General features: G+C 50.9%; 1 protein-coding gene across 4 annotated transcripts in view; it reads left to right on the top strand.

The window, feature by feature from the left end:
• Nucleotides 1-24,956, top strand: part of sox5 (SRY-box transcription factor 5) — a 239,853-nt gene extending 214,897 nt beyond the window's left edge. For all 4 annotated transcript variants that reach the window (XM_070896692.1, XM_070896691.1, XM_070896690.1 and 1 more), the window contains 2 exons: nucleotides 17,395-17,611; nucleotides 24,007-24,956. In XM_070896692.1, coding sequence (XP_070752793.1) covers nucleotides 17,395-17,611; nucleotides 24,007-24,313 — 524 coding nt within the window. In that variant the 3' untranslated portion in view covers nucleotides 24,314-24,956. The remainder of the gene's footprint in view (nucleotides 1-17,394; nucleotides 17,612-24,006) is intronic.
• The last annotated feature ends 244 nt before the right edge of the window (nucleotides 24,957-25,200 follow it).

Below are 25,200 nucleotides of genomic sequence, written 5' to 3'. Positions count from 1 at the left end.
GGAGGAGCAAGGCACCACTGAAACAATCTGGCCCACTGCCCTCCCCTCCCCACGCCCTCCAGGATCACGCCCTCCCCGCAACCCCCCACCCTCCGGGATCGCACTCTCCCCCCCGCCCTCCAGGATCGCGCACTCTGTACCCGCCCCCTCCCGCCCTCCTGGATCATATTCTCCCTACCCCCCCCCCCCCGGTCCCAACTCCCATGTACTTGCCTCAATGTAGGCCAAAGTGTCCCGATATTGCCCACCCTCTCTCCGGTAAGCCACATCTGGCGGTCACTCACCCAAAGGTTAAAATGGACCCCCCTGAGTGTGAGAAAAGCCACCGTCCTCTTTCCTTCTAATTGACCTCATGAGGCAGTTGCCATTAGTGAGTGATCATAATAAACAGAAAAGAACTTGCATTTCTATAGCGCCTTTCACAACCTCAGGACGTCCCAAAGCACTTCACAGCCAATCAAGTACTTTTGGAGTGCAGTCACTGTTGTAAGTGCGGCATCCCATTTGCGCACAGCAAGCTCCCACAAACAGCAGTGTGATAATGACCAGATCATCTATTGGTTGAGGGATAAATTTTGGCCAGGACACTGGGGATACATCTCCTGCTTGTCTTTGAAATAGTGCTGTGTGATCTTTTATGTCCACCTGAGAGAGCAGATGGGGCCTCGGTTTAATGTCTCATCCGAAAGACGGCACCTCCAACAGTGCAGCACTCCCTCAGCATTGCGCTGTGAGTGTCAGCCTGGATTTTGTGCTCAAGTCCCTGGAGTGGGACTTGAACTCATGACCTTCTGACTCCGAGGTGAGTGTACGACCCACTGAGCCACAGCTGTTACTTTATAACAGACAATAGAGCAATAAATTCATATATTTATAAAAATATTGACTGTGCTTGGGAACTCTAGCTGGAACTATTGACCTAAATTGAGAAGAGCATGTTAAAATCCCTGAAGCCAAAATCAATATTTGTATTATTACACCACTGGACTTAAATATATTTATTTCTTCCTTGTTTTAAAAAAAATATTTGTGCTCCAATCTTTCTTTAGGGCAGCAGCGTTCAAAATGTGCCGCCTTGGGCCATGTGGGTGTTTACTAGCCTTAGACCCTGTATAATATTTGCATATATCTCCAGTTGCTGATACGAACAGATCGAGGTGTTCGGTTTCAGGAAGTACTTGCCCAGCAGCCATTTCAATAACTTCAGGGCCACCAGATTGCAGCAACCAGGCCAGCAAATAAGAAATACAGGGACAGAGAGACCTGGGCTTGCCAGAGTTCAAAGTTCACACGTGGCCCCAGAGCCACAGTTTGCAAACCCTTGTTTGTGGTCCCTCTGGACCATGAACCATTCTTTAGCTGAGAAGGCAGGTCGGCAAAGCTCCTCCTGGATCTCTCCAGGATCCAGTATTAGAAAGAGCGTTTGTAGAATCATAGAATCATAGAAGTTTACAGCACGGAAGGAGGCCATTTCGGCCCATCGTGTCCGCGCCGGCCGACAAAGAGCTATCCAGCCTAATCCCACTTTCCAGCTCTTGGTCCATAGCCCTGTAGGTTACAGCACTTCAAGTGCACATCCAAGTATCTTTTTAAATGTGGTGAGGGTTTCTGCCTCTATCACCCTTTCAGGCAGTGAGTTACAGACCCCCACCTCCCTCTGGGTGAAGAAATTTCCCCTCAAATCCCCTCTAAACCTTCCACCAATTATTTTAAATCTATGCCCTCTAGTTTGTTGACCCCTCTGCTAAGGGAAATAGGTCCGTCCTATCCACTCTATCAAGGCCCCTCATCATTTTATACACCTCAATAAGGTCTCCCCTCAGCCTCCTCTGTTCCAAAGAAAACTACCCCAGCCTATCCAATCTTTCCTCATAGCTAAAACTCTCCAGTCCTGGCAACATCCTCGTACATCTCCTCTGTACCCTCTCTAGTGCAACCACATCATTCCTGTAATGTGGTGACCAGAGTGAAATGCTCTCCCACCTTTCCCACTTTCTCCTTATGGGAAGTGTCGCTTGTAGCAGCATGGACAACAAGTTGAATTGCTACTGTGAGGAATTATAGTCATGAGGCTTTGACCTCTCTCTCACTTGAGCCATAGCATGTAGGCACCTCAACGCACTGGAGAAGTACCACCAACGCTGCCTCCGCAAGATCCTGCAGATTCATTGGCAGGATAGGCGCACCAACGTCAGTGTTCTCTCTCAGGCCAACATCCCCAGTATCGAGGCATTGACCACGCTCGACCAGCTCCGATGGGCAGGCCACATTGTCCACATGCCCGATGCTAGACTCCCGAAGCAAGCACTCTACTCCAAGCTACGTCACGGCAAGCGAGTCCCAGGAGGACAGAGAAAACGCTTCAAGGACACCCTCAAACCCTCCCGAAAAAATGCAACATTCCCACCGACTCTTGGGAATCCCCGGCCCAAGACCGATCAAATTGGAGGAGGAGCATCTGAGAAGGCGCTGAACACTGAGTCTCTTCGTCGGGAGCACGCGGAAGCCAAGTACAAACAGCGGAAGGAGCGCACGACACATCAAGCCCCCCACCCACCCGTCCCTCCAACCACCTGTGACAGAGACTGTCGATCCCGCATTGGTCTCATCAGTCACCTTAGAACTCATTTTAGTGTGGAATTAAGTCATCCTCAACTCCGGGGCACTGCCTAAGAAGGAGAAGAAGAGCATGTTGGGGCGCCACAACAGACCTTTGGACCTAGCAAGTAAGAGAGCAGTGCAAGGCACAAGGAACAAAGGTGCTGAATGTTTCAGTTCCTCCGCTGTCCTCAATGGTGCACTCCCAACAGCTCAGGCTTCAACACTCAGCTGCGCCCCAGAGTCCCTCAGCAAACCGTTTGGCCAATTCTCCACAGGCTACCACCTTGAGCTTTGTGTGACACTGACAGGCAACAGTCACAGTCTGACCAACCACTGACCTCACCTGCCAAAGCCCACTGGCCAGTTAGCGGGGAATAGTGCTTGGCCATTCAGCAAGTCAGCCAATCGCAGTAACGTACCTGTAATGTATGCACCTGTGAGTATGCTCACCGGTCTGTACAGCTGTTGATGTTCATCGGTACGCTCGCGGCCTTTCGCAAGAGGAGGGACTGGAGTGCATCATTTCAGCAAGGAACTAAATTTTCATGTTTGTTAATTAAGTTAGTTAATTTGTGGGTTTTTGTGCCCTTACAAAAGGGGGCACTTGAATTAACGTTTTACCAAAATAGTTGTGGCGCTGTTGAGTTGTGAGTGGCTTAGCCAGTCACGTGATGTTCACAAGACTCAATAAAACCCCAGCCAGTGGGGTTCGGGGGATCCACGATGAGGCAAGTATTTGTGAGTCTGGTGGATGAACTGGTAATGTCAGTCATAGGAAGTCCCTCGGAATCGAGGAAGACTTGCTTCCACTCTAAAAATGAGTCCTTAGGTGGTTGAACAGTCCAATACAAGAACCACAGTTCCTGTCATAGGTGGGACAGATAATCGTTGAGTGAAGGGGTGGGTGGGACAGGTTTGCCGCACGCTCTTTCCTCTGCCTGCGCTTGCTTTCTGCATGCTCTCGGCGATGAGACTCGAGGTGCTCAGCGCCCTCCCGGATGCACTTCCTCCACTTAGGGCAGTCTTTGGCCAGGGACTCCCAGGTGTCAGTGGGGATGTTGCACTTTATCAGGAAGGCTTTGAGGGTGTCCTTGTAACGTTTCCTCTGCCCACCTTTGGCTCGTTTGCCGTGAAGGAGTTCCGAGTAGAGCGCTTGCTTTGGGAGTCTCGTGTCTGACATGTGAACAATGTTGCCTGCCCAGCGGAGCTGATCAAGTGTGGTCAGTGCTTTAATGCTGGGGATGTTCGCCTGGTCGAGGACGTTAATGTTGATGCGTCTATCCTCCCAGGGGATTTGTAGGATCTTGCGGAGACATCGTTATGCCTGGAGTCAAACAGGGCTGCGTCATCGCTCCAACACTCTTCTCAATATTCCTTGCTGCCAAGCTCCACCTCACAGTCAACAAGCTCCCCGCTGGAGTGGAACTAAACTACAGAACCAGTGGCAACCTGTTTAACCTTCATCATCTCCAGGCCAGGTCCAAGACCACCCCAACCTCTGTCGTCGAGCTACAGTACGCGGACGATGCCTGCGTCTGCGTACATACAGAGGCTGAACTCCAAGTCATAGTCAACCGGTAATGTGTAGTGTGATTGTTAAACCTTTTGCTAATAAACCAACTAGTTCTTAATAGCAATGAATTCTTAAGCAAAGAACCCATGAAGCAAATACATTACAGTATCTGTAGGCAATTTCCCCACTTGGAAACTGTTGACAACTGCACAACACATGCAACGTCGGGACCTGTTGGTCTCGCAACATTCAGCCTTTGTTCAGGTGTCCAGGTACGTTGTTTCGCTCTAGGACAGCGTTGAATACCCTGCGGACCACTGTATGATGGATCAGCAATAGTCAAGAGGTATCGGCTCTGTTTTCAGAAGGTTAGCAGTTGAAATCAGATAGCTGTGAATTGCAGGAGCCCGAGGAGGCAGATAATCGTATTCCAAAAGCAACGTTATAACCCAACAAACTGCAACTAATGTCAGCAATAAAGGAGTAGAACAATGAGCGGCAAACTGGTTTGTTGTGTAAAGCTGTGCATGTGTTAGGCTGACATTTTGCACCGACTCTCAAGGGTTTCAGCTGACATTTTAAAAAGCTTCGGAGGATTTCTTAATGTACAAACAAAATCTCGTCTTAATACATTATTCTGTGATGGTTCTTGACCAAAGGAATACGTTTGATGTTGCACTGCTTCTTTTAGTGTGCATAGATTACCAATCTTCCCCGGACGGCACAGGAGTTGAAGTTCGATACTGGATAGATAAGATTTTCTCCTGGAGTGACAGCGCTTTGATGTCAACCTAGGAAAATGGCCATTTTTTAGTGTGGTAAATAGTCACAGCTTGTGCTTTTAATCATTTTGGTCTTTCCGCATTGCTTCTTGCTGTTTGGTGTTCTTAATGCACGCTCCACCACTTCTCCATTCCCGAACTGGGTAAACCTTCTTCAGTCCTACAACCCTCCGGGAATTCTGAGTTCCTCCACCTCCAGCCTCTTCCTTCGCTCCACCATCGGCGGCCGAGCCTTCAACTGCCTGGTCCCCAAGCTCTGGAATCCCCTCCCTAAGCCTCTCCGCCTCTCTACCTCTATCTCCCTTCCCTTAAGACGATCCTTAAAACCTACCTCTTTGACCAAGTTTTAGGTCAGCTGTCCTAACATCTCCTGTGGCTCGGTGTCTGTTAAGTTCAGAATAACTCCACGAGACTGTGTTGTAAACTTAAACCATTGTGACCGTGGTCTCTTTAATATAACTCCAAAGTGAGGCAGCAACGTGGTGGACTGCCTTTGACACCTGCTTGCTCCAGGGTACACAGGTGACCCATCGGTCTCCCACAGGTTTGCCCCCTAGTGGCAAGTCTTATACACAGGTGAGGTTCACATATATAACAGCATCAAAATCTGATAACGCTCCTGTGAAGCGCCTTGGGGTGTCTAACTATATTAAGGGCGGAATACAAATGCACGTTGTTATTGTTGCCATGTAACTGTCATATTATACAACCTTATGACGTTTATAGCCAAAAGTGAGAAAATAACTCATACAGGAGACTATGTGAAGAAAAATCGATTAAACGATGACTAGAATCAACAGCAGTTCAAAGAGGGTATTATGAAAGCATAATGTGCCATTATTCATTGGCTGTTCATGAAAGCTATCTTGTAAAACTGCAGGAGCTATTCCTAAAACACTGAAAAGAGGTTAAATACACGCGGTACAAAAAAAGAGAATGTCTTTTGAATTTAATCGCATCAATGTTAATCTTTATATTTTTGATCGAAGAGTTGTCCTTTTTTTTTAAAAAAGACAGTCAGCATTGGTCCATTTGTTCATTTCCCTTTTTCTGGAGCGTGTAATCGGAAACGAGCAGAGTCAAACAAAAGGGTCACTGTTGTAGCTCTGGCAGTTCGGGCGGTAGGGAAAGGGCAGCTGTGTGCTTACAGCGGTAGGCCTTATCGAACGAGACCTTACGAGGCAGTGATCTCATTGAGGGACTCGAATACTGCTCACAGGCACCATCCAAAGCCTGAGAGGAGAGCGCTGTGCTTCCTGATATAAAGAAAGACTTGCATTTCTATAGCGCCTTTCACAACCACTGGACGTCACAAAGCACTTTACAGCCAATGAAGTACTTTTGGAGTGTAGTCACTGTTGTAATGTGGGAAACGCAGCAGCCAATTTGCACACAGCAAGCTCCCACAAACAGCAATGTGATAATGACCAGATAATCTGTTTTTTAGTGATATCGATTGAGGGATAAATATTAACCAGGACACCTCCCCTGTTCTTCTTTGAAATAGTGCCATGGGATCTTTTATGTCCACCTGAGAAGGCAGACAGGGCCTCAGTTTAACATCTCATCTGAAAGACAGCACTTCCAACAGTGCAGCACTCCACTGGAGTGTCAGCCTGGATTTATGTGCCTCAGTCCCTGGAGTGGGACTTGAACCCACAACCTTCTGGCTCAGAGGCAAGTGTGCTGCCACTGAGCCACAGCTGACACAGATTGTAGGGCAGGTGAGGAGCACGTTTTGTGTTGCTTTCACTCCATTTGTTTGGTCCCGTTGGACACTGACAGTCAGCATGCTTTGTGTCGTCGATGTGTAATATCGTTTGTGCCACAGGAACATGACACAATTGCTCTAACCTTTTCCCAAGTTGATTTTAATCCTCTGATGATTGCTCAAGGAAACACAAAGTATTATTAGTACCTTTTATATTTTGCCGACATCCTTTTTATTTATTTACTGTGTCTATGCTACTAATTGGCGTAAATATTTCTGGAGGTGTGGAGTTCTGGGCAAGGTTTGGAGGAATTGTTGAGTTGGCAGTGTGAATGAGCTAAATTACCATTCGAATCACAGGATGGCTGAAGCCCACTGGGTTAGCATAACTAACGCCGCCGGTTTCCACCTCCACAACACCCCCCGTCTCTGCCCTTGCCTCAGCTCATCCGCTGCTAAAACCTTCATCCATGTCTTAGTTGCCTCTAGACTTGACTATTCCAACACACACCTACCTGGTTGGCCTCCCACATTCTACCCACGTAAACTAGAGGTGATCCAAAACTCAGCTGCCTGTGTCGTAACTCGCACCAAGTCCCGCTCACCCATCACCCCTGTGCTCGCTGACCTACATTGGCACCTCGATTTCAAAATTCTCATCCATATTTTCAAATCCCTCCATGGCCTCGCCCCTCCCTATCTCTGTAATCTCCTCCGGCCCCATAAGCCGCACCCCCCCCCCCCCCAAGAGATGCCTGCGCTCCTTTATTTCTGCCCTCCAGGGCATTCCTAATTATATTCGCTTAACCATCGGTGGCCGTGTCTTCTGTTGCCTAGGCCTCAAGCTCTGGAACTCCCTGCCTAAACCTCTCCACCTCTCTACCTCTGTCTCCTCTTTTAAGGCGCTCCTTAAAACCTACCTTTTTCACCCAACCTTTGGTCACCTGTCCTCATATCTCCTTATGTGGCTCAGTGTCATTTTCTTTGGTCTGATTATATTCCTGTGAGGCGCCTTGGGACGTTTTACTATGTGAACAGCGCTATATAAATGCAAGTTTCAGTTGTTGTAGTCTGCTTGTTTTGGCATTAACCTGACTTTTGGTGTATAAACTTGCATTTACCAAAGATAATTAATCGAAGCATTAACAGATAATCCACATCGACTAAAACATCAATTAAAGCAATTACTAAAATAAGTCAACCTGCAACTTTTTATGTACTAACCGCAGATGTTAAAAGCACTTTTGAAATAGGATTTAGTACTTTCCCTCCGTGACAGATGTGTAATCACAAACTTGCCCATTATTATGCATGTGAAAGTGTGATGATGTACAGAATGACTGGAATTCATTATCATTGACCATGGAAAAATAATAAAGATGCATTAGGATTTTTAAGCCATGCGAACTTTTATAAATGACTGACATTACGTTGCTTCTCATCCACTGCAAAGTGTGTGTGCGTGTGTGTTGTGTGAGGACAATGAGGGGGCTTGGTTTGGCTCGGTTATGATGCCCCAACAGTTGAACAGCCCGTTAATGTTCACTACCCATGAAGAATGGCCACTTGGACAAGGGGCCAAGGGTGACCTGTGACATAGGAATGTACGAAACATGCAAAAGTCACAGGCAGGAAAATTCCTCTCCGGTCTCCCCAGGCGATCAAAATCAATCCAGGCGATCACATGAACCAAGTGTTATCTATGAAGTCACTTTATCTTCCGTCTGAAGCGATCTCAGTCCAGAACCGGTCCGGCTCCCTCTTCAAGGCAGAGAGTCAGCGCCCAAAACACCAGCCGCCATCACATTCCAGAGGCTCACTATCTCTGGCAAAGAACTGCCGAGCATCCAGTCTATTCCAAAGAAAGAAAAAAAGATTTGCATTTATATAGTGCCTTTCATGACCACTGGACGTCTCAAAACCCTTTACAGCCAATGAAGTACTTTTTGAAGTGTAGCCACTGCTATAATGTGGGAAACGCGGCAGCCAAATTCCTGTGTGGGAGCACAGCAAGCTCCCACAAACAGCAGTGATAATGACCAGATCATCTGTTTCTTGTATTGTTGATTGAGGGATAAATATTGGCCATGACACCGGGGATAACTCCCCTGCTCTTCTTCAAAATAGTGCCATGGGATCTCATGAGAGCAGGCGGGGCCTCAGTTTAATGTCTCATCCGAACGACGGCAGCTCCGACAGTGCAGCACTCCTTCAGCACTGTGCTGGAGTGTAGGCCTAGATTTATGTGCTCAAGTCTCTGGAGTGGGACTTGAATCCACAACCTTCTGACTCAGAGGCGAGAGTGCTGCCCACTGAGCCACAGCTGGCACTACTCGTACATTAATTTAAACTCGTGTCTTCTGGTGACCCATCAGAAGCACTGGGACTTCCACCCACTGCTGCGACCCCACGGTGACCCCGGTGGTATTTCTCTCCTGTGGGCTAATCTCCTGTGGAACCCAGCGCTCTCGGGGAAGGGTCCATCTCTGTTGTGTGGGGGCGGGAGGAGGAGCAAGGAGTGGAACCTGGTGATGCTTCAGCAGGTCACGCCGGAGCTGCTGAAACAGGTGGAACCAAACTTAAAGGGAGCAGCAGCTAGCCCCCTCGCCTCCCGACCCCACCCCCCCCTCACCTCCTGCCCCTAACCCCCACTCCCCTCGCCTCCCGACCCCACCCCCCTCGCCTCCCGACCCCACCTCCCTCGCCTCCCGACCCCCTCGCCTCCCGACCCCACCCCCCTCGCCTCCCGGCCCCACCCCCCTCGCCTCCCGACCCCACCCCCCTCGCCTCCTGCCCCTAACCCCCACTCCCCTCGCCTCCCGACCCCACCCCCTCGCCTCCCGACCCCACCCCCCCTCACCTCCTGCCCCTAACCCCCACTCCCCTCGCCTCCCGACCCCACCCCCCTCGCCTCCTGCCCCTAACCCCCACTCCCCTCGCCTCCCGACCCCACCCCCTCGCCACCCGACCCCACCCCCCCTCACCTCCTGCCCCTAACCCCCACTCCCCTCGCCTCCCGACCCCACCCCCTCGCCTCCCGACCCCACCCCCCCTCACCTCCTGCCCCTAACCCCCACTCCCCTCGCCTCCCGACCCCACCCCCCTCGTCTCCCGACCCCACCCCCCTCGCCTCCCGACCCCACCCCCTCGCCTCCCGACCCCACCCCCCTCGTCTCCCGACCCCAGCCCCCTCGCCTCCCGATCCTACCCCCCTCGTCTCCCGACCCCAGCCCCCTCGCCTCCCGACCCCACCCCCCCTCACCTCCTGCCCCTAACCCCCACTCCCCTCGCCTCCCGACCCCACCCCCCTCGCCTCCTGCCCCTAACCCCCACTCCCCTCGCCTCCCGACCCCACCCCCCTCGCCTCCTGCCCCTAACCCCCACTCCCCTCGCCTCCCGACCCCACCCCCTCGCCTCCCGACCCCACCCCCCCTCACCTCCTGCCCCTAACCCCCACTCCCCTCGCCTCCCGACCCCACCCCCCTCGTCTCCCGACCCCACCTCCCTCGTCTCCCGACCCCCTCGCCTCCCGACCCCACCTCCCTCGTCTCCCGACCCCACCTCCCTCGTCTCCCGACCCCACCCCCCTCGCCTCCCGACCCCACCCCCTCGCCTCCCGACCCCACCCCCTCGCCTCCCGACCCCACCCCCTCGCCTCCCGACCCCACCCCCTCGCCTCCCGACCCCAGCCCCTCGCCTCCCGACCCCACCCCCCTCGCCTCCCGACCCCACCCCCCTCGCCTCCCGACCCCAGCCCCTCGCCTCCCGACCCCACCCCCCTCGCCTCCCGACCCCATCCCCCTCGCCTCCCGATCCTACCCCCCTCGTCTCCCGACCCCCTCGCCTCCCGACCCCACCCCCCTCGCCTCCCGACCCCACCCTCCTTGCCTCCTGCCCCCACCCCCTCGCCTCCTGACCCCACCCCCTCGCCTCCCGACCCCACCCTCCTTGCCTCCTGCACCCACCCCCTCGCCTCCTGACCCCACCCCCCCACCCCCTCGCCTCCCGACCCTACCCCCCCACCCCCTCGCCTCCCGACCCCACCCCCTCGCCTCCCGACCCCACCCCCTCGCCTCCCGACCCCACCCCCCTCGCCTCCCGACCCCACCCCCCCTCGCCTCCCGACCCCACCCCCCTCGCCTCCCGACCCCACCCCCTCGCCTCCCGACCCCACCCCCCCTCACCTCCCGACCCCACCCCCTCGCCTCCCGACCCCACCCCCCTCGCCTCCCGACCCCACCCCCCTCGCCTCCCGACCCCACCCCCCTTGCCTCCTGCCCCCACCCCCCCTCGCCTCCCGACCCCACCCCCCTTGCCTCCTGCCCCCACCCCCTCGCCTCCTGCTCCATCCAACAGTTTTGCCAGGATTTTGAGGTTACGGTTTGTGCTTATTGTTGCAGCAGTGGAGAGAGTTTGAGTCAGCACCTTGCTGTGATACACCAATGGCCTGTGAGTGTCCGACGCCGACACTGCCCACCCAAAGTGCCAAAGCTTTCTTTGTGCATCAGCCATGGCCCAGTGGGTAGCACTCTCGTCCCTGAGTGAGAAGGTTCTGGGTTCACGTCCCACTCCAATCTAGGCTGACACTCTAGTCCAGTGCTGTGGGGGTGCTGCACTGTCAGAGGTGACATCTCTCGGATGAGACATTAACTGAGGCCCATCTTCCCTCTCAGGTGGATGTAAAAGATCCCATGGGCACTATTTCAAAGAAGATCAGGGGAGTGCTGCCCAATATTTATCACTAAAACAGATTATCTGGTCATTATCACATTGCTGTTTGTGGGAGCTTGCTGTGCGCAATTTGGCTGCCGCGTCTCCCACATTACAACAGTGGCTACACTCATTGTCTATAATCGCTTTGGGATGTCCTGAGGTTGTGAAAAGTGCTATATAAATGCGAGGTTTTTTTGCTGGTCCCAATAATAGTATTGTTCACTGCAGTGAACTCCCTCTGAATAAACGAACAACGGTTGGAACATTTACTTGCACTGTGTGAAATAGGCAACGTTGAGAAATGACTTTGTATTTCGCAAGTTTTCAATTAAAAAAAAAAGCAAATGCTGAGTGACGTTGCTGGTTTTACACGGTGAAAGGCTGACAGCCAATGCTGGTTGCCTGGTCGGAAACCGGCGTAAGTAAAAAATAAAGTTAGACTTTGGAGGAAGGACGCCTTTGGCCCGCGGATCTCCGGAAGGTCAGCCACTTGAAGCTGCCCCAAGAATTCCATTGGGGGCAGCCAGGAGCAAGCGGGAAGGAAGTCTGCCTGGTGCCACCTCTGAGCGGCACGGAGGAGTGGGAGCAGGTGGCACACCAGTGCAATCAACAGTTTAATGAGTGGCAGGCTGCTTAGCAAAGGCGGCACAGCCAAGTTGCATAGTGTGAGGCAAGGATGTCACCACACAGCTGATCCTGCACTGCGTCAAAAGCTGTTCTGCTGCCCCGCGCGCTCACGGCACTCCCTGCTTGCTGCTGCCTCGCAAGGTGTGATAGGGCCAAGTCCCTGACCCCTGTGCTCGCTGCACCTCTTGTTTACCAGGTGTAAGGGATGTGACTGCACCTCCTCCCTTGCACTCGTTTTCCAAGTGGGAAATAGTGGGTGCAGCGGTCCAACTTAGGGGGTGACCTCCTGCGTCCAAACAGCGTCAGAACCACATGCAACGGCAGATTGGCTCGGGTGATTTCGAGGCGTCCCGGGCAGCTGCCTAAACTAGTGTTAAATGTGCCGAGAGATTGACGGGCAGCTCCGAAACCTTGCAGTTTCTGTATCTCTTGTTTACCAGGGCAATTAAAGAAAAAAAACCTGTGCTCCTTTTGCAAAGCAGCCCTGTCTCGGGGCTTGCAAATCAAGGTGGTTTCTTCAGGGCTTCCTTATCTGTTGGGTCACGTCATCAAGTGTCGGATAAGACGCTCTCCTTCCTCCTCTTCCATTCTGTCTTCTTCATTCTTCACGGGCAGGACAACGGCACCACCTTCCCAGGACTTGGCATGGATTGGGCTGTGGATGAAACATTTGTACAGACATGAACCTATCGGCAGGGATTCCCTTGGAACTGCCTCCGCCCTGTCGCCATGACTTTGCCTCAAGCCGGTATAAAGATTGCAGCTGATTGCAAAACTTTCCGCAATGCAATCTCGATAAAAATGGGCGACAAGCACTGCACATGTGGCTTTACATCCCCCGTACATCCAGGTCACGTTAGCTCCCAGTGTTTGCAATTGATCATTTTGCACAGCAATTGAAGTAATGTAATTTATAACATCGAAAGGAAAGTTGCCAGAGCTGAAAATTGGGTGGACATCAATTTGGTCAGCTGGGTGACTGGCAGAGTCAGAGACCCAACCCAGTGGGGTAGGGTGGAACGCATGGCCTTTTACAACTTGCTAAATGTCATCCCGTAGATCTCAATGGAATGGAAATCACCTTCCAGGTTTTACAAAGGACGGGCCGATGATCTGTGGATGGCAATCTACCCCAGGTGTCCGGCACTCCTGCCCCCTTATATGGGCGGGAGCTTCGTTACAATATTTAAATCGGGGTCCTACTCTATGTTAAGGACCCCGATGCAATTTTGGTCTTTCGGTGGGCAGAATGCGCGCTGGGCAGTGGAACGGAGCGGCCAAGCCAGGGGCCCTTAAAGGAACACAAGGGTCTCTAGACACAAAAGGCATCAAGGGGTATGGGGTAAAAGCGGGAATATGGTGTTGAGATAGAGGATCAGCCATGATCATATTGAATGACGGTGCAGACTCGAAGGGCCGAATGGCCTACTACTGCTCCTATTGTCTATGTTTCTATGACATCTGCAGGCCTCTTCCCGAGCGTTTCAAATCCACTTTGCCACTGATTTTGTTTTTTTGTGGAGCCAGGATGAGCACGAATGCTTGAACTGGCCGCACAAAAATCATCATCTTGGATCCCATCGCAGGATCGCCCCCCCACCCACTACTCCCCCTGTGCCCCTATCCCCAACTCCCCTTCAAGGCCCCACTCCCAACTCGGCTGCGAGGAGCAGCTGCCGAATTGTATGTTTCTCTCAGTGGGATTCCAATGGCCATTTTTGCACCTCATCATTATCATGGGCAGTCCCTCGGAATCAAGGAAGACTTGCTTCCACGCTAAAAATGAATCCTTAGGTGGCTATACAGTCCAATACGAGAACCACAGTCCCTGTCACAGGTGGGACAGATAGTTGTTGAGGGAAAGGGAGGGTGGCACAGGTTTGCCGCACGCTCCTTCCGCTGCCTGCGCTTGATTTCTGCATGCTCTCGGCGATGAGACTCGAGGTGCTCAGCGCCCTCCCGGATGCACTTCCTCCACTTAGGGCGGTCTCTGGCCAGGGACTCCCAGGTGTCAGTGGGGATGCTGCACTTTATCAGTCGCGTTAGTTAACGGAGGTCACGTAGTTCATGTTGTCTGTAAGCTATGACTTTTCAGTATTACAGCATCGGATGGCATAACTTGCTGTCAACAGGAGTGTCAATGTGACCAGTAAATGGCTTTGTAATTGTTGGGTAGCAACTCTGCATAATTAACATGCATTTACCATTCAAATAATGCAGCAGCTGGCGACAGAACAATCCCACCAGCCCCATTCCCCAGTGATAATAATTCCGCTCCTTCACATGACCAGGCTTAGGAACCAGAACACACAACAACATTCTTTATCTATTAATAAAAAAAAGCAACATAAATGGGCTGGAAACCAAAAAGGCACGTTTGGAAATCAGTCCCAATTCTTCATTACTGTTTGCTAAAAAAGGGTCGCGATGGTGGAATTTCCTCTTTCCAAATGGAAATACATCATAAGGCACCATTGTGGGAACTTGCAGTCCTGGGAGAACATAGCAGGGATTTTTGTGAACCCCATAATTTTCCGTTTGTTAAAATTGTGGAGGGTCGGTGAGGACAAATCCTGAAATGAGATCCCAGTGGGCGAAACTCAATAAAATGTCGGAACATCGGAGGATCAGGAACAGGAGTACGCCATTCAGCCCCTCGAGCCTGCTCCTAATGTTCCCTATGTAGAGTTTTCACTAACATTGTGCTCGCTTAAGTGCAAGCTGTTTGGTAAAATAAGCCCCGATTTTAACTTGTGCCGTTTGTGTGGCGTCTAGAAAGAAAAGACTTGCATTTATATAGCGCCTTTCACAACCACTGGACGTCTCAAGGCACTTTACAGCCAATGAAGTACTTTTGGAGTATAGTCACTGTTGTAATGTGGGAAACATGGCAGTCAATTTGCGCACAGCAAGCTCCCACAAACAGCAATGTGTTATTGACCAGATAATCTGTTTTTTAGTGATATCAATTGAGGGATAAATATTGGCCCAGGACACCGGGATAACACTCCTGCTCATCTTCGGAAAAGTGCCATGGGATCCACCTGAGAGAACAGATGGGGCCTCGGTTTAACGTCACATCCGAAAAACTGCACCTCTGACAGTGCAGCGCTCCCTCAGCACTGCACTGGAGTGTCAGCTTAGATTTATGTGCTCAAGTGTCTGGAGTGGGACTTGAACCCACAACCTTCTGACTCGGAGGCGAGGATGTTACCCACTGAGCCACAGCTAACACCATGGATATGGGGCGGGGAGTGGTGCAGGGACAAACCGAGTCCCGGGCCACTCCTGCCTCCTGGAGAGAATTCTCCTTACCACTCCCCCCGGGGAGCAGGAGTTCGGGAGGCAGGAGGCAGCGGGCAGGAACCTGAGGGAGCAGTTTCTGGTACTGAGATAAATAGTCAAGGTGGGGTGTGGTGGTCACAAGGTGATCACGCCTGTTCCTCCTGTTGTTAACGAAAGGCAAACGCGGCAGGCAAAATGGTCCCACAAACAGCAGTGAGATAAATGTGGCATTAAGTGAGGGATGAATGTTGGCCCAGGGCACCCTCTAGTCTATGATGAGGCCTGGGGTCCCCGATGGAGTGCACTCTACGCGAGAGTCCTCCCACTATTTATCGGGGACTTGGCCTGGAGGGTGGTGCACGGAGCAGTCCCGTGCAATGAATTTTTAAGTCGGTTCACGGGCTCCCAGGCCGCCTGCAATTTCTGCGGTCTGGAGGAGTCCATGTTCCATGTTTTTATTGAATGCACGAGGTTGCAGCCCCTGTTCCATTATTTAAAGGGGCTGCTCCTCAATTTCTGGTTGCACTTCAGTCCCACTCTCCTGATCTTTGGGCACCCTGTGCAGAGGGGAGCGGGTAGGTCCGAGGGCCTCCTCATAGGACTGCTCCTGGGCACGGCCAAGGGGGCCATCAGCTGGTCCAGGCAGCGGGCGGTCGAGGGGGTCATTCAGCCCGACTGCCTGCCTCTCTTCCGTGGTTACATCCGGGCCAGGGTGTCCCTGGAGATGGAGCACGCGGTGTCCACCGGTACGCTCGCGGCCTTCCACGAGAGGTGGGCACCGGAGGGACTGGAGTGCATCATCACTCCTGGCAACCAAATTTTAACTTGATTTTATATGTTTTAAAGTTTAATTTGTTTTATTGCTGGATTTTAGTGCCCCCCCCCCTTTTAGCCAGGGGGCATTTGTATAATTTGGTTTTTTTCAGTGCCCGAAAAAAAAGGGCACTTGAAAAGTGTTTGGAGTGTGCCCCTCCCCTTTAATCAAGGGGCACTTGATTTAAGGTTTATTTTTGTTTTCTACAAAAGAGTTGTAGATCCTGGGTCCGCACTCATCCATGTCGGAACGGAATTCCTCATCAGCGCCAAGCCCCAAAAACTCCCTCGGGAGCCGGTGCCTCACAACTTGAGCCTCCTTGGGGAAATTCCCTCCGTGCCTTTTAGTTCTGCGCGGAGGGATTTCCTGTACGGGCTGCTCCTGCACACTCTCAACCTTGCTATCCTCGTCTGCCGTCCGGTTACGCCATGGCGCAGCATCTTGCCGTCCGGAGGAGGTGGGTGTCCCCAATGGAGTGCAATCTACGTGGGAGTCCTCCCTCTATTTATTGGGGACTTGGCCTGGAGGGTGGTGCATGGAGCAGTCCCGTGCAATAAATTTTTAAGTCGGTTCACGGGCTCCCAGGCTGCCTGCAATTTCTGCGGTCTGGAAGAGTCCGTGTTCCATGTGTATGTTGAGTGTGCGAGGTTGCAGCCCCTCTTCCAATATTTGAAGGGGCTGCTCCTCAAATTCTGGTTGCATTTCAGTCCCACGCTCCTGATCTTTGGGCACCCTGTGCGGAGGGGAGTGGGCAGGCCAGAAGGCCATCGACCGGTCCAGGCAGTGGGCGGATGAGGAGATCGTTCAGCCCAACTGGCTGCCTCTCTTCCGCGGTTACATCCGAGGAGTTACGTCCCTGGCGATGGAGCAAGCGGTGTCCACTGGTACGCTCACGGCCTTCTGTGAGAGGTGGACGCCGGAGGGACTGGAGTGCATCATCACCCTCGGCAACCGAATTTTAATTTGAATTAAATTACTGTCAAAAGTTTAATTTGTTTAATACAACCAAAAATAGTTGTAGAGCTGTTGCATTGTGAGTGGCTTAGCCAGTCACGTGTTGTTCACAAGACTCAATAAAACCCCAGCTAGTTGAGTTCGGGGGATCCACGATGAGGCACGTGGTTGTGAGCCTGGTGGATGAACTGGTAATGTGTAATGTGATTGTTAAACCTTTTGTGAATAAACCTAACTTGTTCTTAACAGCAATGTGTTGCTATGAATTCTTACGTAAAGAACCCACGAAGCAAATACATTACAGGAGTCCTTTCCTTGTGCGCTTCTTCCCAACAATGTGATGCCACGAGTGTTTGCTGTGCCTCACCCGTTCCATTCTCTTGTGCCGCCACAGGCTCTCGTTGGAAGGCCATGACAAACCTGGAGAAGCAGCCGTACTACGAGGAACAAGCCCGACTCAGCAAGCAGCACCTAGAGCGGTATCCGGATTACAAGTACAAGCCCCGGCCAAAGCGTACTTGCGTGGTGGACGGCAAGAAACTGAGGATCGGAGAATACAAAGCATTGATGCGCAACCGGCGTCAGGAAATGCGACAGTTTTTCACTGTTGGGTAAGAAAGGTCACACTTCAATCTTCACTCGTGGGTTTGAGAGTGGTCCGCGAAGCTTGCCCTCGGCAGTTGTTGGGGCCCTGCGCGTGGGGGGGATGTTGGGCTAGCATGCCGATTAACCAGGCCTCCGCACCAGTGTATGGGCTCGGCCATGATTCCCCACTTGGCATTGTCATCAACCCCTGTATTGTTAAAGGCTGAGGGGAGGAAGGAGAGCCACCAAGCAGAGCGCTTCTCCTCAGTGAGGGGGGGTGTGATCAAATCAAAAGGCCGCTTTGCCGTCCTCCTTGTACGGTCCTTCCTCAATTAATTTCTCCCGCTTTTTTTCTCCCGAAGATAGTAGACTGGGTGTTTGATGAGAGTATCTCCCCATCTCCTGCTGCAGCTTTAACAGAAGGTTACTTCCCCTGGCTGGAGAGCCTAGAACATAGAACATAAGAAGCAGGAGTAGGCCACCTGGCCCCTCGAGCCTGCTCCGCCATTTAATAAGATCATGGCTCAACTCCACTTCCCTGCCTGCTCCCCATAACCCTTTATTCCCTTTTCGCTCAAAAATCTGTCTATTTCAGCTTTAAATATATTCAATGACCCAGTCTCCACAGCTCTCTGGGGCAGAGAATTCCACAGATTTACAACCCTCTGAGAGAAGAAATTCCTCATCTCAGTTTTAAATGGGCGGCCCCTTATTCTGAGAATATGTCCCCCAGTTTTAGTTTTTCCCCGTGAGTGGAAACATCCTCTCTGCATCCACCTTGTCGAGCCCCCTCATTATCTTATATGTTTCAATAAGATCACCTCTCAGTCTTCTGAACTCCAGTGTGTAGGCCCAACCTATTAAATCTGTCTTCATAAGTCAACCCCCTCATCTCCGGAATCAACCTAGTGAACCTTCTCTGAACAGCCTCCAATGCAAGTATATTCTTTCTTAAATACAGAGACCAAAACTGTACACAGTACTCCTGGTGTGGCCTCACCAATACCCTATACAGTTGTCGCAGGACTTCGCTGCTTTTATACTCTATCCCCCTTGCAATAAAGGTCAACATTCCATTTACCTTCCTGATTACTTGCTGTAACTGCATACTAACTTTTTGTGTTTCATGCACAAGGACCCCCAGGTCCCTCTGTACTGCAGCACTTTGCAATTTTTCTCCACTTAAATTATAATTTGCTTTTCTATTTTTTCTGCCAAAGTAGATAACCTCACATTTTCCCACATTATACTCCATTTGCCAAATTTTTACCCACTCACTTAGCCTGTCTATATCCCTTTGCAGATTTTGTGTGTCCTCCTCACAATTTGCTTTCCCACCCATCTAGAACCAGTGGGCATAGGCCCTGGTAAAATGTTCCATGAACACAGCACGCTAGACATCCCGAGGTAACTTTGACAAATACTAAAACTAGATCAGCCATCATGTGAGTGATCAGAAAACTTTGCTCAACTGTCCACTGAGATTGGCCCTCTGGTGAGATACTGGCTCTGTGAATGTCTCACACACATGCCACAATATCCAAAGTGGTCAGGTCGACCTTTTAAGACTGAGATGAGGAGGAGTTTCTTCACTCAGAGGGTTGTGAATTTTGGAATTCTCTACCCCATAGGGCTGTGGATGCTGAGTCGTTGAGAATATTCAAGTCGCCGAGATACGTAGACTTGTGGACTCTCGGGGCATCAAGGGATATGGGATTCGATCGAGAAAGTGGAGTTGAGGTCGGTGGTCAACCATCATCTTATTCGGCGGAAACCACGCTGAAAGGGTGTAAGCGGTCATTTACATTGTTTCCCTGGGATTAGAGCTTTACAGCAGCAGATCATAGAAACAGGAGGAGGCCATTCAACCTCTCGGGCCTGTTCCACCATTCAATTAGATCATGGCTGATCGGCACTCCACCTCCATTTACTCGCCTTTTCTCCATGTCCCTCGCTACCTTTACCCAACACAAATCTGTCGAGCTCAGTCTTGAAAACTCCAATTGACGCCCAACATCCACAGCCTTTTGTGGGAGTGAGTTTATTGGGCCCACTGGGAGTGCACCTCCTGCACGAGGACCTCGTTAGCCTCTTCTGAGAAGGGCTTTGCCCTCCTCCTGCTCTCCTCCACATCTTGCACACTATGCTCCGAATCATCTGACATGTTGCTGATGTTTATCTCTCTATTGCTTATCTCTCTATTGCTTTCTATCTCTCCTCTCTGTCTCTGCCTTCCTCCTCTCTCTCTCTCCCCCCACCGCCCCCCCTTTGTCTTCTGCGCATGTGTGGATGATCCCTGACCTCCCGAATTGCGGGAAAGCTTGCTTGCAAAAAAAAAAGACGTAAGCGCAGAAGGCCGTTGCTAGGGAAGCCTTGCCTTCTACATCGCTAGGGCCCATTTCACATCGCTGGGCTATCGACCACCCCCCCCCCCCCAAAAAGCCGAAAGTAGCGATCCTAAAAATGGGCGATCTTCCAGCAATCCTGAAGGCTGGAACATCGGCCATTTTTTGGGCCCTAGCAATCTAAGTGGAAAGTCCAGCCCCAGATTTCCACCACTTTGTGTAAAAGAAGTACTTCCTGATTTCACCCCTAAATTGCCGAACTCTAATTTTAAGATTGTGCCCCTTTGTTTTTGATTCCCCATCAGAGGTCATAGGTTCTCTGTAATAAAAACAGAAAGTGCTGGAAATACTCAGCAAGCCAGGCAGCATCTGTGGAGAGAGAAACAAAGTTAATGTTTGAGGTCGATGACCTTTCGGCAGAACAATATCTCTGTAGGTTCTTGTAATGTATTTGCTCCACGGATTTTTTGTTTGAGAATCCATAGCAACACTATTAAAAACTAGTTGGTTTATTAACAAAGGTTTAACAATCACACTACACATTACCTGTTCATCCACCAGGCTCACAACTGCATACCTCATTGTGGATGACCTAGACCCAACTAACTGGGGTTTTATTGAGTCTTGTGAACATCACGTGAGTGGCTAAGCCACTTACAATGCCACAGTTCTACAACTATTTTGGTAAAACTAGAATTCAAGTGCCCCATTATTAAAGAGTTAAAGAGGCACTAAAACCAACAAATTAAACAAATTAAAATTTGGTTGCCAGGGGTGATGATGCACACCAGTCCTTCCGGTGCCCACCTCCCGTGGAAGGCCGTGAGCGTACCGATGGACACTACGTGCTCCATCTCCAGGGACACCCTGGCTTGAACGTAACCGCAACAGCTCTACAAACCTCACAGGTGCATATATTACACTTCTCTGTATCTACTCTATGAATCCCTTTATCATTTTAAACACCCCAATTAGATCGCCCCTCAACCTACTAATCATCAAGGAATACAAGCCAATTTTATGAAACCTTTTCCTCATAATTTAACCCTTTAAGCCCCAGTATCACTCTGGCAAATCTGGCCGATCGAGAGAGCCCCTGCAGAAATTCTATCCTGTTGAGTCATCCTGAGATAAAGCCCATCAACGCAGACTAGGGATTGAACTTGGGGCCAGATCGCTCCGTACTATGTTGGCCAAATTTTCTTCCCCCTCTTTAAATTTTGATAGCAAAAAAGGAAAGAAAAATGATAATAATTCACATTGCATTTCTGCATTCACCTGCACTGCCAACCTGGTGGAACGATTCCCTCCATTGACTGCCTGCAGCACAAACGTAAACGCCACATGTCTGCGATTCTGTTACAAGCGGGCAAGGGAGACTATCTTACCCATTGTTGTTCCCTTTCCATTTAAAAAATCATTCTCAAGAGCAAGGCCAGCATTTATTGCCCATTCCTGATTGCCCTCGAGAAGGTGCTGGCGAGCTGCCTTGTTGAACCGCTGCAGTCTGGGTGCTGAAGGTGCTATTTTGTAGGGAAGTCCAGGATTTTGACCTGGTGACCACGAAGGAACGGCTGATTATATGTCCAATTCAGGCTGGTACGTGACTTGGAGGGGAACTTGGAGGTGGTGGTGTTCCCAGGTGCCTGCTGCCCTGGTCCTTCTAGGTGGTGGAAAGCCATTCCAGTTAGTGGTGGCTTTGCACCGTGAAAGATGAGGGCTGTGACAGTTCTTACAGTGACTTGTCGCAAGGACACTGCTGGCTGATGGAGCTGCAGTGCTGCCAATACACCACAATTAACGAGGCCCATCTGCCTTTCAGGCTGTTTATTTGACAATGTTATACATCAAAGAAACACTGACCTTATATAATTTGTATAATAGAGATGTATACTTCCCCACTGCTGGGATAGGAACACTGATGGAGGGGAAATGCTAGTATGCCTTATAAATAGTTGACTTTTGTCAGAATCTCTGAGAGGGGAGAGAGGGATGGTTTGGCCCAATTTATTATTTTTTTGGTGACAGCAGCGAATTCTCCAGTGGATTCCGACAGATTTTCTCAGCGCTGTATTGAGGTTCTCCAAGTTTCTGCCTCGACTGTGAATCATAGAGTGTTGTTACGATCTGGAATGCTTTGCCTGAATCATCATCATCATTTGTCCGTCTCTCGAAATCGAGGAAGACTTGCTTCCACTCTAAAAATGAGTTCTCAGGTGGCGGAACAGTGCAATATGGGAATTACAGTCTCTGTCACAGGTGGGACAGATAGTCGTTGAGGGTAAGGGAGGGTGGAACAGGTTTGCCGCACGCTCTTTCCGCTGCCTGCGCTTGATTTCTGCATGCTCTTGGCGACGAGACTCGAGGTGCTCAGTGCCCTCCCGGATGCACTTCCTCCACTTAGGGCGGTCTTTGGCCAGGGACTCCCAGGTGTTGGTGGGGATGTCGCACTTTATCAGGGAGGCTTTGAGGGTGTCATTGAAACGTTTCCTCTGCCCACCTGGGGCTCGCTTGCATTGGGAGTCTTATGTTAGGCATGCGAACAATGTGGCCCGCCCAATGGAGCTGGTCAGGTGTGGTCAATGCTTCGATGCTGGGGATGTTGGCCTGCCTGAAAGGATGGTGGAAGCAGCTTCAATAGAATTGGATATATATTTAAAAAAGAAAAAAAATTGCGGGGCTATTGGGAAAGAGAGTGGCGAGCGGGGGAGTGGGACTAATTGGATAGCTCTTATAAAGAGCTGGCACAGGCACGATGGGTTGAAAGGCCTCCTTCTGTGCTGTAGCACCACTACTACAGCATGATGAGTTTATGTAGGCGGTTTCCGTTATATACGTGGACATAGGGATGTATAATGGAAAAAGTTGACTTAAAAGAGTGGCAAAATAAGGCGACAGACAGCGAAGTTTTCTGGACAGGAAGAGAGTGCACAAACAGCTACCCTCTCCAACGAGAAGCCGTGCCGTTACTCATCATCATCATCATAGGCAGTCCCTCGGAATCGAGGAAGATTTGCTTCCACTCTTAGAATGAGTCCTTAGGTGGCTAAACATTCCAATACGAGAACCACAATCCCTGTCACAGGTGGGACAGTCATTGAGGGAAAGGGTGGGTAACGAGTCTGGTTTGCCGCACGCTCCTTCCGCTGCCTGCACTTGGTTTCTGCATGTTCTCGCCAGTGAGACTGGAGGTGCTCAGCGCCCTCCCGGATGCACTTTCTCCACTTAGGACGGTCTTTGGCCAGGGACTCCCAGGTGTCGGTGGGGATGTTGCACTTTATCAAGGAGGTTTTAAGGGTATCCTTGTAACGTTTCCGCTGCCCACCTTTCTCATTTGCCGTGAAGGAGTTCCGAGTAGAGCGCTTGCTTTGGGAGTCTCGTGTCTGGCATGCAGACAATGTGGCCTGCCCAGCGGAGCTGATCAAGTGTGGTCAGTGCTTCAATGCTGGGGGTGTTGGCCTGGTCGAGGACGCTAATGTTGGTGCGTCTGTCCTCCCAGGGGATTTGTGGGATCTTGCAGAGACATCGTTGGTGGTATTTCTCCAGCGACTTGAGGTGTCTACTGTACATGGTCCATATCTCTGAGCCATACAGGAGGGCGGGTATTACTACAGCCCTGTAGACCATGAGCTTGGTGGCAGATTTGAGGGCCTGATCTTTAAACACTCTTTCTCTCAGGCAGCCGAAGGCTGCGCTGGTGCACTGGAGGCAGTGTTGGATCTCGTCATCAATGCCTGCTCTTATTGATAAGAGGCTCCCGAGGTATGGGAAATGGTCCACGTTGTCCTGGGCCGCGCCATGGATCTTGATGACTGGGGGGGCAGTGCTGTGCGGCAAGAACAGGCTGGTGGAGGACCTTTGCCTTACTGATGTAACAGCATGATGAGTTTACGTAGGCAGTTTCCGTTATATATTTGGACACAGGGATGTATAATGGAAAAAGTTGACTTAAAAGAGTGGCAAAATATGGCAACAGACAGCAACGTTTTCTGGACGGGAAGAGAGTGCACACACAGCTAACCTCCCCATCGAGGAGCCCTGCCGTTATTAACACACACTTGTCTTTGTGTCGACAGGCAACAAGGCCAGATCCCCATCACGACGGCCGGAGTGGTGTACCCCGGGGCCATCGCCATGGCGGGGATGGCGTCGCCACGGATCCCCTCGGAGCACTCGAGCATGTCTAGCAGTCCGGAGCCCAGCATGCCCGTCATCCAGAGCACTTACAGCCTCAAGTCGGGGGAGGCCCGGGTGAAAGAGGAGCTGAGGCTGGGCGATATGAACGGGGGCATGTACGACGAGTACGAGGACGAGGACGAGGACGACCCCGACGCGGACTACGGCAGCGACGACGAGAATCACGTGGCCGCCCATGCTGACTGACGGGGGAGGAGGCCAGGAGCCACTGCCGGCGACTTCAAATCAGCCCGTCTGGTCCATCCTACCAGGGGCCAAGCACATTTTGACTATCTGATACACTGACTGTTACTTAAAACTATTTAGTCTTAATAAACAGGATATAGTCAGAACTCTACTGACTACTAGACCTCGGCCTATGGTACAGGCATGGGAAAAAAAAAATGATAAGCTATGGGTAAAACAATGCCAGTAAAATCAGCTGCTAGCCCCGAGCACTGAAGTCTTACCCTCTTGAGCTTTGTCTAGACTGTCGTTCTACAAGATTCTATAAATTCTCACTCAGGTACGAAGTGCCAACAAGTGGCTTGTGAATGTGTTTCGTTATTTCTTTTTGTGCCACAATAAAAGGTATTTTTCTTTTTTTTGTTCTTGTTTTTGGATGGATTAAGGAAACAAAATGTTCTCAAGTTACCTTTGTTTCAAAGGAATCTATTTTCTTGAATATCGACACACAGTTGCACCCTCATAGAGTACTTTTGTTCGTTGCACACAGTTTCAAAAATGCAACTCTTAGCAAGTGCCAAAATTTGTAATTTGTCGGAATTAGTTCATGTGCTTTCCTACAGTCTTCAGCTCGGGATACCGTTTGAGTCTTAGACAATCCCAGGACACCTTTCCATACCAGCAGCTGTAGGAAACTGTAGGTGCAGTTCTCAGGTGAAAGGGGAGATGGCTGAAGACATGAGAGACTTTTTATTAACGTGGGTTGTGTGTGCGTGAGTGCGTGTTATGGTACTTTATAAAATGTCGGAAACAGTGATAGCAAAGCAGCGCGGGGGAACGAAATTCCACGTCCTCAAAGTCCACACCCCAACTCCCTCCGCCGCCGTTTCTCCCCCCTTCCCCCCCCG

This window comes from Pristiophorus japonicus, chromosome 13, assembly GCF_044704955.1.
Source record: "Pristiophorus japonicus isolate sPriJap1 chromosome 13, sPriJap1.hap1, whole genome shotgun sequence".
NCBI classification, from domain to species: Eukaryota; Metazoa; Chordata; class Chondrichthyes; family Pristiophoridae; genus Pristiophorus; species Pristiophorus japonicus.
The sequence above is the reverse complement of the archived record's forward strand: the minus strand, read 5'-3'. Positions and strand labels throughout refer to the sequence as shown.